This window comes from Meriones unguiculatus, chromosome X (assembly GCF_030254825.1).
Source record: "Meriones unguiculatus strain TT.TT164.6M chromosome X, Bangor_MerUng_6.1, whole genome shotgun sequence".
In the NCBI taxonomy this organism is placed as follows: domain Eukaryota; kingdom Metazoa; phylum Chordata; class Mammalia; order Rodentia; family Muridae; genus Meriones; species Meriones unguiculatus.
Genome location: NC_083369.1, coordinates 97,936,490 through 97,952,893, shown reverse-complemented (window position 1 = coordinate 97,952,893; position 16,404 = coordinate 97,936,490). Strand labels below are relative to the sequence as shown.

The window sequence follows — 16,404 nt, the reverse complement described above, 5'->3', positions numbered from 1 at the left end:
TGAAAACAACCCCAGTGAATGTAATTTAACAGTTTGTGTTTAGAAAACATAAAACTAAGCTAGTTTCCTTGTATTTGATACAGTGATAAAGGTTAAAAAAGAGCGCTGAATGCATAAAAGCGAGTAAGAATGTGTGTGAGAGATGCAAATGTAGCTTAAGTTCACAGAAAAAGCAAAACTCTGTTTCTAGAGTGCAATGACTTCCCTGAACCTTGGGGAATGCATTGGTGGCTTATACAAATCCCAGACTTCTCAGTGGGTGTACTTCTCCATAACCAGCCCCGTCTTTTAAAGAAGTGAGCCAGAACTCTGACACTTCAAGAAGACTATTAGCTGTCCATGGTGTTACATGCCAGCAACCCCCAGCACTGGGTGGGAAGATAAGGCACAAAACATTTCAGTTATGATTACGAGGCCAGCAGAGACCACAGAGAGTCAGAATTTTTCCACTCCCCCCCTCCTCTCCCCACCTCAAAATCCTCTAACATTTTATTAATCATTTTCTGCTGCAGATCAGTTGTGAGCAGGCCACATGAAAAAGTTTGAATTTCAATTTCAATATGAACCTTATCTATCTAAGGTAAAACAAAAATTTGGTGCGTTTTCTATCTTGCAGCATCCCAAGCAGTTACCTGCCAACTAAACAGTGAGTAGTTTGCTGGTTTGTTCCAATTGTGAAGTTTATGGGTAGTTCTCCTTTTGTGAGGAATACATGATACTGCAATTGATCATTGATCAGGCATTTGGTGGAGAGGACCCAGAGAACAGTAATGACCATGATTTAATGTTTGAATCATGGGATCCAGAAGAAAAACAATATGGGTAAGTTTAAGGAAATATGTTTAATCTTGGATGTCTTAATTTCCATTTTTTTCCAATTTGAAGAAACACATTTTTTTCAGTTAAAAGATTATTTTCAGATAAAATCAGTACCAGTTCTTTCCCACCATTTATCCATTCTTCATTCAACAATTATGTATTCAATATCTACTATTTGACAGTCAGTGTTCTAATGCACAGAGAAAACTGCCTTCTTGCAGCTCACATTCCAGAGTGGGAAGAGAGGTAGCAAGCAACAGTAACACAACAAACACAATAAATAGATTACATTGTTTAGAAGGTGATACAAAATCAGAGTAGATTAAGATCACAAGTGGGAATGCTTCAAATTTTAAAGGACCAGAATCATTGAAGAGGTACTGGTGAGCCAACTGATTCAGATGACACCGTTCTTTGGTGGTTGGTGGGAAAGAATTGTAATCATCATGCTTTACATTTACTTTGTGAAACGCAGTTTACAAAAATATGCCCCTCAGCCAGGGGCACTGAAGTAACATATAGAGTTGAGGGTGTGAGTTACATCTGGCCATATAAATGTCCTGTGCTACAGGGTATACTCATACAAAAATAAATATCCAGCAGTGACTAGCTAAGGAGTTAAGGTATTTGAGGCATAGTTGTTGATTTGGGATCACTGTAATAACTACACTGGTATGAAGTAAAAACGAATTAATGAGCTTGTCAACAGACAGTAGAGCGAAAAGAGATCAAGGAAACACCTCACTTCTGAATGCCTACAATTTAGAAGATGAAGACAAAATGAACAACGGAGGTTACATTTGTATCCTGATCAAACTGTTTTAGCATGCTAGGCTTCCTTCATGACAAAGCAGTCCCGCTGTGCTACATTCTCTTTCACATGGATCTTTCTCCAAGAAAGTAGAAAATTAAGAGGTTGAACTAACTTTCTGAGGGTCCCCAGCATACTAAGCGTTCAGAGCTCTACACCCCTCCCCCCAAGTTATTAATCTGCACACTGTATTTACTGCCTCACATTAACACCCTCGCAACCTTCCTTAGTACCAGTTTTCCGAGGCCAGAAGCATAGGAAAGACTGAAAGCAAAGGACCCTGTTCGAAGGAAAACCAAATCAACTAACCAACTTACAACTACCAAAAATCAGGATTCTGAATCCCGCACCCACTGCCTTTCGCTGTCCCCACCAGGCCCACCCTCTTCTCCTCCAGGGCCTTTCCGTAAGTCCCGCCTCTTCTCCAAGTCGGGTGCTTATTTGTGGGCACTCTTCTTTGTCTCCCCATTGGTCTTGCTTGGACAGTTCTTTCACGCCCTCCACTCAGCCCCGCCCCTCTCAACGAACCCGCACTGCGCAGACTCAGAGAAGGTCCGGAGGAGGTTTTTCCGTGTCGTTTTCTCCTTCTTCCCGGCATTCATTTTTCCTCGTTCTCACGGCTCACTGGCTTTTGCATCACCCAGCACTTCGCGCCTAGGGTTTTGTTGATATCATATTTCTGCGCCGAGTGGATGCCCGCCGGCAAAAGAAAGAATAGTTCCAACCGCTCTTCGTCTCCTTTTGTTGGGCTGCCGCTCCTTCTGAATCATGGCGCCATCGCTATGGAAGGGGCTTGTAGGCGTCGGCCTGTTTGCCCTAGCCCACGCTGCCTTTTCAGCTGCGCAGCGTAAGTGCTTGAGGGACGGGGACTGCTCGCGTGAGGGACATTTGGGGCTGTGTGTGGGAGCTCCCCTAAGGGACTGTCGGACTCAGTGCCAGAGAGACAGCTGTTGGAGACCTTTTAATTTGGCGTGCCTAAGTAAAGCAGTGCCGGGTCCTCAATGGAAGGCTTGAAATTGGAGGGTTGTGGAGCACCTAGAATTTAGATCCGTTAGAGGAGGTTGCTAATATTTGAGAGAATTCAAAGCAGGAGACCGACCCAGAACTCAAGACACAAGATTTCAGATTCAGCATAAGGCAGATCAGACAAAGTGTGGGGTTGAGAACTTTGAATGCTTGTGGCCTCAGGACAGCAAGGTAGACAGATCCTGGGCACTCTGCTGTCTAGGCAGAGACTGAAAAGTGATGTGACAGATTGCCTCAGGGAGGCACTGTGACACACGGGGAAAGAGCAATGGACTGGTAGCTTTCAAGGGTTGGCTTGTAAATTTTTGCTTAACTGTTAAATCTGTGTGACCTTGGGGAAAAGGCTAACGTGCTATATAGTGCTATATATATATATATATATATTTTTTTTTTTTTCTCTCAGATCAGTGATTGAAGTTGCTTCTGCTTTTAGGTTCTAGAAGTACCATGACGCCATAAGGGAAATCTTAGGCTAGTAGAAAAACTAGTGGGCCAACAATTACAGTAAGATAAAATAATCTGAATATGCTAAAGGTGTGTATGTATGTGTGTATAAATGCTCGTGGGGAGTGGTAATTTGGTGGGACCCGGGGAAAATGCCTTAGAGCCTTGCTGCTCATAGTGTGTTCCATACAGCAGCATCATGGACATCACCTGGGAGCTTGTTAGTGTCTACTCAGGCTCCACCTCAGTCCTATTGAGTCAGAATATTCGTTTTAATAGATCCCTGGGTGATTTCCATGCACATTAGTTTGTGAAGCACTGCCCTGGAGGAGATTAGGATGCACTGAAGTACTGTGTTATTTTCGAAGTAAGCTTTAGCTCTATTACACATTGGTAGAGCAGGGAAGGCCCTTGTTTGAAATACAACATGCTCATTTCACCGATGAAGAAATGCCTAGCTGAAAATAGTGTTAAAGGGCCAAATTGGACTTCATTCAAACAAGAAAGCTAGCTAGAAGTGGGACATTAGAAGGTTAATCCGAAACTGCTTTTGATACTGGATTCATTTTGCATTTACCCTTTGTACTTACAAGCTCTGTAAACTCAAATACACTCTGCCTGCAGATACACTATTTTATCAAAGTCATAACATTCATACAAAACAATTTGGGTATTTTAAGTCTAGAGTACGTTATGAAGTAGGAATTGGACTGTTTAATCTAGAAGTAGACTGTCCTACGTAATCTAGAATTAAGATTTTGGCTTTTTATATTTTTCAAGTGATTAGAATGCCTTGTGGGTTTGTAATTTACTCATACTGGCAAAGAGACTGGCATTTACCTTTGACGCTAGTTGTGTCATGTGAAACTGTGGCAGCAGATAGCATCCTATGGTGTTGTGGCATGCTCATCTCTGCCATAGTGACCTTTGATTTAGCAGTGCAATGATCATGCACTAAACAATTCCTGTTTAACTTTCACATTCCCATTTTACCACAGAGGAAACTCAGCCAGTACAACGGTTCTGTAGCTCTTTGAATCTAAGAAACACCTTTGAATCTAAGAAACACTTTCACATTTTAACATTCCACAATTGAAATACATGTTGGGGTTGCTAAGGATGTCTTGAATGAGGTACGGTAGATTATAGTAAATAGAAAAGAGCTGGTGCTGTGTATGACTCAGGACTACCAGTTTGTAAGTCCTGTTCCCATCCTTTAATCCCTTGCTGCCTCCTGAAGTTAAGGCAGCAGCAGAATTAAGTAGTAGCAAGAACAAAAATTAATGTCCTGGAACTCCAGTTAGTCTACTATACTAAAGTGAAACATTTTCATACAAGTGTCACCTTGGCTTTACTACACAGTGTCATGGCCATTCAACGTTGAAGATTTTTATACTCCTCTTGATTGTTAAATAATTATGACTTCTTTGATAACTTAGTGAAAGAAACAATTTCAGAATTTCTATATTTTCCTATACTAATGAAAAATTAGACTTAGTTATTTCAGTTTCATACTTACCTGTGACTCATTTAAGGTGATAAAACAGGCCATGACAAGCATAAACTAATTTATAAAGATAAGGTTTATTGCAGTAGAAGGGGTTTTGTAGGAATTTGGGATTATTTATGTAGCATATAAGTTAGCCACTTCTTTGGTATATTGATTTTCTTGCATTTTGAGAAAGGAAAATGGGCTACAATTTCCTAATGATATGCTTCTGGTTTATAGATCGTTCTTATATGCGACTAACAGAAAAGGAAGATGAATCACTACCAATAGATGTAAGTTGGTAATTTCTATTCCACTAAATACATATTTAAAATCAGCCACTTTGCTTTTGTTATCATTTTCAAGCATCATATGGCATCTGTTACCTCTTTTTTTTTTTTTTTTTTTTAAACTAGGTCTCACTGTGTAGGTCTGGCCAGCTTGGAACTTGTTATGTAGACCAGGCTAGCCTCAAACTCACAGAGATTTACCTATTTCTGCTTCTTCCTCTGCCTCCTGAATGCTAGGATTAAAGGCCTGTGTTACCTCACCCAGCAGTTACTTGCTTTTATCACTCTGTAAAATAAAAAGATTTTGAAGTGTTAAAAATTTCTATTTGATCCTTTTGTTCAGACATGGTGCCTCAGCACATATAATCATACGTGTTTGAGTTTGAGGTCAACATGGACTACAGAGTATGACCCTTTGTCAAAAAGAGCAAAAACTAAAGAAGGAAATGGGGGGTACCGTTTCAGAAGTTTCTGTATTGACAGTAGAAAATGGTCTTTTAAAATGTTACTTGGCTCAAGTTTTTATAAAAATTCCTTTTTAAATATCTTATTATGTGTATAGGTGTTCATGTTATATCACAAGCATGTAGGTCAGAAGACAGTCAACAAGAGTGAGTTCTCTTCTACCATGTGGGTCCCAATGGAAAAAAAAAAAAATCTCAGGTCATCAGGCTTGGTGGCAAGTGTCCTCACCCTCTCAGTCATTCCACTGGCCCAATACTTCCTTCTAAAAATGAAGTTTAAGCCTTTTCACCAAGATGGCACCAAAAGCGAAGAAGGAAGCTCCTCCTGCCCTTCCCAAAGCCGAAGCCAAAGAAGCTAAGAAGCCAGTGTTGAAAGCTGTCCATAGCCACAAAAGGAAGAAGATCTACACATCACCCAACCTTCTGGAGGCCCAAGACCCTGCAGCTATGGAGACAACCCAAATACCTTCAAAAATGTGCACCCAGGAGAAACAAGCTTGACCACTATGCTATCATCAAATTTCCCCTGACCACTGAGTCAGCCATGAAGAAAATAGAGGACAACACACTTGTGTTCATTGTGGATGTCAAGGCTAACAAGCACTAGATCAAACAGGCCATGAAGAAACTATGACATTTATTTGGCCAAAGTGAATACCCTGATAAGGCCTGAGGGAGAGAAGAAGGCATATGTTCAGTTGGCGCCTGATTATGATGCTCTGGATGTTGCCAACAAGATTGTGATCATCTAAGCTGAGTCCAGCTGGTTAATTCTAAAATATACTTTTTCCACCATAAAAAAATAAAGTTTAAAAACAAGCAACACTGACTCTATATTATTTACAGACAGGAATCAAAGATAAAAATTAAAGAAGACAGAGGAGGATCTCTGTGAGTTCAAGGTCAGCCTGGCCTACAAAGTGGTTCCAGGACAGCCAAGGCTTCACAGAGAAACCCTGTCTTGAAAAACCAAAAAAGAAAAAAATACTAAAGAAGGTGGTTTTTAACTTGAATTAATACCTATTCCCCATTTGACTTAGTTTATTTTTGTTATTAGATTTAAACTTAGAAACATTGTAAGTTCTTTGTAACAGAACTAAATAATAGGTGTGAAAATATAAATTAATCATTCAAAATTAAAACAATAACAGCAGCAGGACTTATCTCATTCCCTGGAAACCTTACGTTTTCCCCTAACACTTTAAGGATTTTACGCTTTTTTAAAATGTTTTACCTAACTGAAAGAGCTTTTGGGAGCTGGTAAGATGTTGCAGTGGTAAAGATGTCTACGTGGGTAAAGACACTTGCTGCCAAACCTAATGATTTGAATTTGATCCCTGGAATCCACATGGTAGGAGAGAAGCAACTTCTGCAAGTTGCCTCTGACTTGAATGAACCCTTATACTGTGGCACCTATGCTTCCCCTATCTGTAAATAAATAGGAAGCAACAAAATTAAGGTTAAAACCGGATTGTTTAAAAAAGCATTATGCATGTGCGTGTATAGTTTAAAAATTGTTTTTGAAATTAAAGTATAATTATCTCCCCCATCCTTTCTTCCCTCTAACACTTTCCATGCACTCATCCCTTGCCCTCGCTCAAATTCATGCTCTGTATTTCTTTAATTGTTACATACATGCACACACACACACTCTCGTGCTAGTGTGTGTGTGTGTGTGTGTGATTTCAAGGATAACCATGGGGCCTCAGCCCTAGACAAAGCAGCACAGACAACTAAGAAATGCTGAGAATAAGAGGAATAGCCTTTACCAGGGAAGAACCCCCAAATTCGCTATCCATTCCTAAGCTTGTATGTAGTCTTGTAGTTAGCTAGCTGTGTTTTGTGGAGACAGTCTTATGTGGCTAGCACTGAAATTATAGGTAGCCAAGCCTGGCCTTGAAATGCTTGATCTGTTGCCATCATCTCCTGAGTACTGAGAGTACAGGCATATGCCCCTACCCTCACTTTATAGTTAGCTTTTCATGGACATAGTTTTTCTGGAACATATATTTTCATGCCAATTCATTGATCTACCGCATTCTTGCTAACAGTGTGTTGTATGAAAGACAATCTCAAAAAGTTTTTTTTTAAAAAGACAATCTCCGTGGTGCTAAGGATGTATGTAACTCAGTATAGTGTTTGCCTACCATACATAGATCACTGTGTTTGATTCTCTATACCCAATAATTCGGGCATGGTGGCACCCACCCAGCACTTGGGATGTAGAAACGGAGGCTCAGAAGCTCAAGGTTTTCCTCAGCAACACTGAACTGGGTCCCTGTCTTAATAAAACAAGACAATCTCTTTAGGGTATTGATGGTTGGAATGTAAAGTAACAATTCAGATGTCATTGGGTTTTCATTTAGATAGTAATAGCTTGTGGCTAATTTTGTCTCTGTTTATAAATAAAGCTACAATATATGTGGCTGTTCACTCATCCTTTCACCTTTTCTTTTTGGTAGATATATACAAACATACGCTCATTTATATCTAATTTTCTCATGATTATCAAATGGCAAACTTTTAAAAATTCATACAATCATAATTAAGAAAATAGATTCATAATCCTGTGTTGGTTAATCAAACATTCAGCATTGTTGCTTGTACAACCTGTTTGGAAAGCAGTTTGGTGTTATGTAATACATATAGACACATACGTATTCTGTACTCAGAGTTTCCATTCCTGTGTACCAGAAAAGATGTGGGAATATTTGTTGGCCTCGTAAAAATAACAGGAAACACCCCACATTCCCAGCAATAATGAAATAAATGACGGTTTCATATGATGGGTAGTAAACACAATGAAAAGGAATAGACTGCTGCTGTGGAGATGAATCTCACAATGTTGAGGGAATACAGCTGGACTTAAAGGAATGTATTTGAGTGCATTTAAATGAGATTCAGAATGAGTAAAAGTAAACACGAATGTGTTTTAGAGATTCATAGATTGTTCAAAAACAAAAGAAATATTGTCAAGAATAACAAGGAATGGATTATTACACAATTTGGTATAATAGTTAACTTTGAGAAGAAAGGAAAGGAAATAATGGGAGAGGGACTTGGAAGGTTCTGGGAAGCCATGTTTAGTACCTGTAATTGATATATCTGGAAAGCCTGATGCAGGAGGATTATGAGTTTAATTCCAACTTAGAATGTATAATGAGACCCTGTTTCAAAGAAAGGAAGAAGGACAAAAGTGTAGTTGGTTGGCGGGTATATGATACCTTTTTATTGCTTTTCTTTATATTGTGCTTGTATGCTTTGTGCTCTCTCTGATACTGAACAGCAACAAAATAACAAACGAGTTTTAATTGCTCTTGGAAGCAGACACTGTTTGGTACTTAAGTTCTAAGAGGCTTAGTGCCATTCAGTACTTGGTGATTTAGCTTCTCTGAGCATGTTGCTAAGGTCATTTCCTAAAACCTCAGATATGTTATTATACTTAAGAGATTTTATTGTATCTGAATACAAATCATTTCAAGTAAGACCTGACTCCTTGATGTGTGGTACTGAGGAATGCTTGTAGAAGTTGCACAGAGGGGGAAAGCGGATTGTCAAATTTTCAAATAGTATTCATATACTATTTGTTAATCTGTATTTTTATACTCGCAGATAGTTCTTCAGACACTTCTGGCCTTTGCAGTCACCTGTTATGGCATAGTTCATATCGCAGGGGAGTTCAAAGACATGGATGCCACTTCAGAGTTAAAGAATAAGTAAGTCCCTTTTCAGAAGCATTTAACTTCAGAAAGATTTGTTTTTTGTGCATGATTCATAACGTGCTTTCATCTACATAAAATCTGGTTTTATTTTTATCTTCTGGTTATGTAGTTTATAGGGGTAATGGGGCAAAAATATTAAGTCAGTGTTTGGTATCATAGGACAAGTAGAAGTTGAAAGCAGGTATGATGGCACACGCCTGTAAGCCCAGCAGTCTTGAGAAGTGAGAAGCAAGCCAGGTGCAGTGATACACGCCTGTAATCCCAGCACTCAGGGAGGCAGAGACAGGTGAGTTCAATGCCAGGAGCCTGGTCTACAAAGCGAGTCCAGGACAGCCAAGGATTCACAGAAAAACCTTGTCTAGAAAAACTAAGAGAGAAAAGAGGGGAGGGAGAGGGAAAAGAGGGAGACGGAGAGAGCCAAGAAGCTGAAGTATTGTGAATTCCAAGATATTCTGGGAAGACCCTTCAATCAATTGATCAATAAGAAGAAGAGTAAAAACAAGGTATTAGATTGTAGTTCCTGCTAGTAGCCTAAAAGATTCATTAGAATGTGATTATAGGTGGATGAGAATAGGTATATAGAAAGATAATAGCTCAGAAACATTAACTAGGTTCCTTGCCTGCTTTTCCTTCCTGTCTACTCCCTTCCTCCCTGTCTTCCCCCCATTCCTTTCTTATGCTTTTATCCTCTTGTTCCAGCTTAGTCTTTGAAAAAACAACTGATTTTTCTGTTTCCTCTCTCATTTGAACCTAATCTTGACTTAAGCTCTGCCCTCAGTCCTATTTCTATATCTGGATTAAATAATATCGCTATTCTGCATTTTTCTCCTGTTTTTGTTTCTTTGTTTCCTTTCCTGTCCCATATTTTTACTTCAGTTTCTTCAATTCCATTTCTGGACTTTCCCTACCGTCCTTATCTAGAAATAATAAGTAAGGCTTTATAGTATTTTCATAGAAGGATTCATAGTAAGCATCTGTATACTGGAGGAAGTTCCTCCTCCTCCATTTACTTCATTATTTCTATGTATGTTAAGATTATTATTTCTTAGGCAAGAAGCCAGGAAAGAAAGGAGCCAAACCAAATGGCATCAAGTAGTGGGTAGTTGAGTTTGGCCAATGGTACATACAGAGGGCCAAAAGGAAATTTTCATTTTACTTGAAAAACAGATCTGTGAAATATCTTATGGCTTGAAATGTCTGTGGCTTAGGGCCTAAGAGGTGCAGTATGTTGTTGGCATTTGAAAGATGGTTTATTATAAGCTACTGTTAGGTTTACAGAGGTGATTGACGTTCACCTAGTCTTCGTTATTATTGATAGGCATCCCGGAAGGAATAGCTGAAGAAAAGAAAGTCAGACAACTTTATTGTTATTTCCAAGTTTCTTACATTTTCCGTATAGTAAAAATATGCAATACAGTGTGATTATCATTTGTAGTCTAATCTCAGATTTATTCTTATTTCAAAAATGTAATTTACAGCAAATTCATAATTCATTAGAAGCCTGCTTACTTTTCAAATGGGCTTTTATAAAGGTTTATCTGAAAATTGGTGCTTTTTTTTTTTCTTTTAAGGACATTTGATACCTTAAGGAATCACCCATCTTTTTATGTGTTTAACCATCGTGGCCGAGTGCTGTTCCGGTCTTCGGATGCAACAAATTCTTCAAACCTCGATGCATTGTCCTCTAACACATCATTGAAGTTAAGAAAGTTTGACTCACTGCGCCGTTAAGCTTTTTACAAATTAAATAACAGGACAGATACAGAATTGAGTATTGGAGTTTGGGGTGTAAAACACCCCCCCCAACATCAGTATTTATATTGCTGTTTCAGAGCTAGTTAAAATAATCTATGGCCCTTGTTTGTACATTGTTGATCAAATTAAATGGTGTATAAGTTATCTGTGAAATGAGTCTTTGAACTTTCGTATAAAATTTTTGTTCATTTGAAACAGTTCTCATGTTTTGTAAAAGTCGCTGTTTCAAACACATTTCCCTGAAAAATGTTAGGATTTTCATGATTATTTATTTTCAAAGACTTTTTTTTTCTTTTGCACTACAGATTTTAGGAATCCTGGGAAATCATGTAATACCTGCATTTTGCAGCACAGGACTCAAATGGTCTTCAGTTCTTATCAGACCAACTTCTTTAAGAAGACCAAAATGGTGACTTCACAGTTTTTTTTTTTGGGGGGGTCCCCTCAAAAGTGACTCTACTTTTACAGATACTTGCCAATTTTTACTTTATCAGTGGTTTCTCTCTGGACCCAAGTCCCAGATACCTTTTAACATCAGCTGTCTTGTGTCATCACTTCTGAGACTCTGTGCAGTGAGCAATTTTTATGTCTGAAATTCTATCATAACATGTATTTAACAAATTCATCATGCTGTAAAATTACTCATGTTGTTTTATTGTAAAAATTTCATTGAGTGTATAATGTAAGACTAGTTGAAAGTAGACCAAAAAGACAATTTGTAATTTCATTATCTTGCCTATGTAGAATAGTATCAATTGAGGAAAACTGATCGTCATTAGCCAGTTTCATTCAAAGTCTATTGGTTTATCTCATACTAAACTAGTGAAATGGTAAAAAGAAAGGAAACGTCTCATTTAATCTAAAGGCACATGCAAAGAAATTGAGCCAAATATGTTCTAAATATTTGGAGTTAATCACTTTAAATTCTCTTAGAAAATTAAGGTCATCTAAGAAGTTGTTTTGCAGCTTCTGACCGAGAGCTGGCTTGGAGTTTTCCATCTTCACTCTATGGTGCTGAAGGTGAGGATAAGGACATGGCATTGAATGTTTTTCACAGGCAGTAATTTTACTCTTAGGAAAATTGGAGTAGCTTTTTCAGCTAGAAAACTAAGAAGCTCAACATTACTTTGTAGAGATTATTGCTCTCCACAAGCATGAACACATTACTTTTGTTAAATTATATAGGTTTAAAGGGAATAACTGCAGATTTTGATAGGAAACCCACCTGAAGCTTTTTGTTTGTTTCAGGCAGGGTCTTGATATCAAGATGCTCTTTTACTTGGAGTTTTTTGATTTTTTTTTTTCATTAGGATAATGCACAGCCTCAAAGGACAAGATTATTTTGTCATTTATTTGTTTCTGTTGTTTTTGTTATTTGTTTGTAAACAGGATTTTATATAACCTGAGCTAGCCTCAAACTCACTTATGTAGCCAAGGATGATCCTTATGCCTCCACCTCCTCAGTGCTAAGGTCATAGGTGCTGCCATTCCATCTGGTTTTCTAGGTCCTGGGGACTTAACCCAAGTCCTTATGCATGCTAGGCAAGCACTGTACCAGCTGAGCTATATCCCGGGGCCCTTGATGTTGGATTGTGATATTTTAGTTTTATTTTGCTACCTAAATCTATGGAACACTGACTCTGTTCTCTACTGAGAACAAACTCAGAAATCAGCTGATTGCCTATAATAATTTAGAAACAGGCTAAAAATGGGTGTGGTGGCATGTGCTTGTAATCCCAGCACCTAGGAGGCTGAAACAGGATCACAAGTTTATGGCAAATCTGAGCTATATTAGTGAATCATTGTCTTAACTCCAGGCTCCTAAAAACCTGAATCCAAGGACTAAGGTGATATAATGGAATGAAAATGGCATGCAGAAGCTTTTCTGCCATTCTTCACAACTATTACTTGATTGAAGAGCCTCTTGGTTTGTTTGTTTGTTTTTTTCTCTTTGAGGACTGTTTTCTCCTCTTAATGTGTTTTCCTAGCAACGTTACTAAAAATTAATCTATATCCTTTTTAATTTCATTCTTTAAAGGGTATAGTTGCCAGCTGTGGCTCATGTCTGTAACCCTAACACTCAGGAGGTCAAGGCAGGAAAGTTGTCATACAAGTTCAAGGCCAGATTAAAATACATAGTGAGACTTACCATTAAAGAAGTTATACAAATTTAAAAGGGCATAATTAAATAACTTTATTTACTCACAAAATTGTGTAACCACTTGATAAATCTAGGCCATTTCACTACCCTCAACGAAATCCTGTATTCTTTAGTTGTCACCTCTAATTTCCTCCCAGTGTGTCCTGCCTAAGTCCTAGGAAACCAATAGTCTATTATATGTATAATCTTATCATTTACCATAAGTGAACTGATGCAATATTTAGTCATCTGCAGCCAGTCTCCTAAATATGGTTTCCTATGTGGAGTGAATGTTCAACTTGAGAACCCAGAACCCAATACAGTGAAAGGAAATGATTGGGAAGCTGGAATTGTAAATCTGTTAGAATGCTTGCCTAGCATGCACAAGGCCCTAGGTTCATCCAGAGTATCACAGAAAAAGTAGTTTGTAAATCAGTGGATTTAAAGAGGGAAAGCCAGATACCTCACAGATTTCCTGGTTAATCTTATTATATAGAATAGTTTTCCTCCTAGCCAAACATCCTTTCTGTACTACTGCTTCTAACATTCATTCTAGGTTCTTCTTTCTTTTCTTTTCTTTTCTTTTTTTTTTTTTTTTTTTTTTTGATTTTTGAGACAGGGTTTCTCTATGTAGCCCTGGCCGTCCTGGAACTCACTCTGTAGACCAGGCCAGCCTCAAACTCAGAGATCCACCTGCCTCTGCCTCCGGAGTGTTCAAAAGCATGCACCTGCCACCACCCAGCCTATTTTAGTTTCCACAATGGATATTAAAATTTAGTCTTACCTACCCAGGCAATAAAATCATGCTAAAAACAATGCTAAAAATTTGGCAAAAAAATTGACATGGTAAATTTAGACATGTCCACCTTTGTGGACAACTTGTATACCTCAGACCAGATAAATACCCCATTTTGTTTTAATTTGACTTCATCGAATTTCTGCTATCTTCTTGAAATATGGTACTATAGGACTAAATCAGATTTGGGTGCATTGTGACAGTGCTAAGTGTGTTCAGTACAGAATTTTATTTACAGTACTGTGTGATAGTCCATTACTGCCTAGGGTAGTTGAAAAACTGTGATATGGTCTAGTGCTAGGTAAGCCTATAGCTGACATGACCTCAGTGACACTCAATAATAGACATACACTCATTCAGAGTTTTCCAGAATGCAGGAACACACTTCATAACCAGGGAACTAGCCAAATCCTATGAGCTAATACCTCAGCTGCAGGGAATAAAGATTATGAATTGATGGCAAGTATGCACAGTAACTACCGAATAATTGCTTCCTAAGCACTTGTGGCATACTGTTGAATGATATAACAGCATCTTCCTGGCTGGACGTTACCTGTTTCCACGATGTATCAGTTACTGTTGTTTGTGAGCCTTGATGCCTGTAACATCAATAAACCCGTTTTTAGATATATTTTCTCTCTCTAAATGACCTTTCCTTGTCCAATAAATAAGTGATTGTCTCACCTTGTTTGGGGTAGTGTTTTTTTTGTTGTTGTTGTTTGTTTGTTTGTTTTAACTTTTGATCTCATTTCTTAAGTTTCTGTCCCCCCCAAAAAAAAGCCTTGATATATTTTTCTAGCATGATGCTGTTTTTAATGTTTACTTTACTTTTATATGTAAAATCTTCCTTAATTTTTTTTTTTTTTTTAGTTTTTGAGAATACAATTATATAATCTCTCCCTTTCCTTTCTCCAATTCCTTCCATGTACCTTCCTTGGCACCTTTTGATTTCATGGTCTCTTTTTATTTGTTTTGTTTTACATACATATTTGAAACAATGTCTCATTTAGCCCATATTGGCCTCGAATCCCCTACATAATCAAGGCTAGACTTGAATTCCCAATCGCCAAAGGCCAAGGTCAACTGAGGTGGGATGTAGAGTCGGTGATAATTATCTTGCATCTGCCTCCTAAGTCCTGAAGTGACAGGTGTGCAACACCACACCCCACTGTCTATGTAATGTCTTAATGTACTTTTGTTTTTGCACTCATAATGTATAATGTCATTGCTAAATAAACAAGTGCCCTGGTTCTTGAACAGCAATATGTAGTGCATTACAGATAAAGCGCACAGTCAAAATGACAGTGTTAAAAAAAAAAAAAAACTGATTGAGCTGGGTATAGTGGCACACACCTTTAAGACTCAGCTGCAAAGTGAGTTCTAAGCCACCCAGGACTGTACTAAGATCTTGTCAAAAAAATCGATTGGAATATCAGGGAAAAATCAAAAGTTTAGCCTGGCAGTGGTGTTGCGCACCTTTAATCCCAGTACTCAGAGGCAGAGGCAGGTGACTTTCTTGAGTTTGAGGCCAGCCTGATCTACATAGCAAGTTTCAGGACAGCGAGGACTGCACAGAAACCCTATCTTGAAAAACAAAACAAACAAACAAACAAAAAAAACCATCAGAATCAAACGTTTAATAAGACTCTAAAGGCAAGTCCCATATGTAAAACTTGCTAGGTACTTACAGTAATTTGAAAAGACAGTATCAAAATCCATATACGCTATTTCAAAATAACCTCATAAAGTGTTTATTATTTAAGAAGGAACAGGAGAGATAATATATGCACATGGAATAAAAGATCAGGTAATGAAGAAAGTCATAAAATTTAGGAACATGATCAAAATATATTGTATGAAAATAATTTTTAAATTAAAAAGATTAGCTCCTGGTCAAAGAGGCCAGCTTTACAATGTTAAAAAAAAAAAAAAGAAAAACCTTTTATTTTGTTAAATAAAAGTAATATTCTCAGAGTAGCTAGAGAAATACATATGCCGCATTTAATATGTTGTTTTATGTGATAGGTGTTTGTTCATTGTATAATTTGTAAATAGACTTTTCCCCTGTGTTTTGGGAAAAGTATGCTTTTGGTCTCTTTTGTCTCTCATATGTATGTTTCTGGAGGTAACCAGCTTTAATAGACACCCAGTGTATACTTCATTATTTTACATTAATGAAATCAGCTTATGCCTTTGTATGTTGTTCTCTTTGTTCCTGTGTTTTTATGAGATCTTTCCATATCAACATAGTCAGAAATATATCATTTTTAACAACTGATATAGCAAACATGAGTGAATTTTTAGATTGTTTCCACTATTTTGCTAAGCCACATTGGAGTGAATATACTCATGCATTTAATGAGATTATGCCCACAGGGTTAATTCCTAGCATAGAATTCCTGGATCAAAGGGTGTGATTCATTTTCAGTTCAGTAGCTACCGCCAAATTGACCTTCAGACATCTCTGCCCAGTATCCTTCCACATGCAAAATATAAGAGGGGTTGTTTACCAGATCCATGCCAAGATGGATATGAAGTGTTTTCAGTTTGATCATCTGAAAGCAAAGTATTGGAATCTTACATTTTAATGAAGGATTAATGCATTTTAATGGAGGAGATGGAGCACTGTTATCTCTTGGTTATTTATA

The 16,404-nt window shown here is 37.9% G+C and overlaps 1 protein-coding gene across 2 annotated transcripts; it reads left to right on the top strand.

The window, feature by feature from the left end:
- Nucleotides 1–2,168: 2,168 nt before the first annotated feature.
- On the top strand, nt 2,169–14,439 carry Mmgt1 (membrane magnesium transporter 1). 2 transcript variants are annotated; one of them, XM_021628575.2, is made up of 4 exons: nt 2,169–2,477; nt 4,830–4,882; nt 8,956–9,059; nt 10,637–14,439. In XM_021628575.2, the coding sequence occupies exons 1-4, from the start codon at nt 2,399–2,401 to the stop codon at nt 10,794–10,796; spliced, it is 396 nt and encodes a 131-aa protein (XP_021484250.1). In that variant the 5' UTR covers nt 2,169–2,398; the 3' UTR covers nt 10,797–14,439. The 2 variants fall into 2 exon arrangements, with proteins under 2 accessions (XP_021484250.1, XP_060231644.1); XM_060375661.1 differs by lacking the exons at nt 8,956–9,059; nt 10,637–14,439 and adding an exon at nt 5,442–6,197.
- The last annotated feature ends 1,965 nt before the right edge of the window (nt 14,440–16,404 follow it).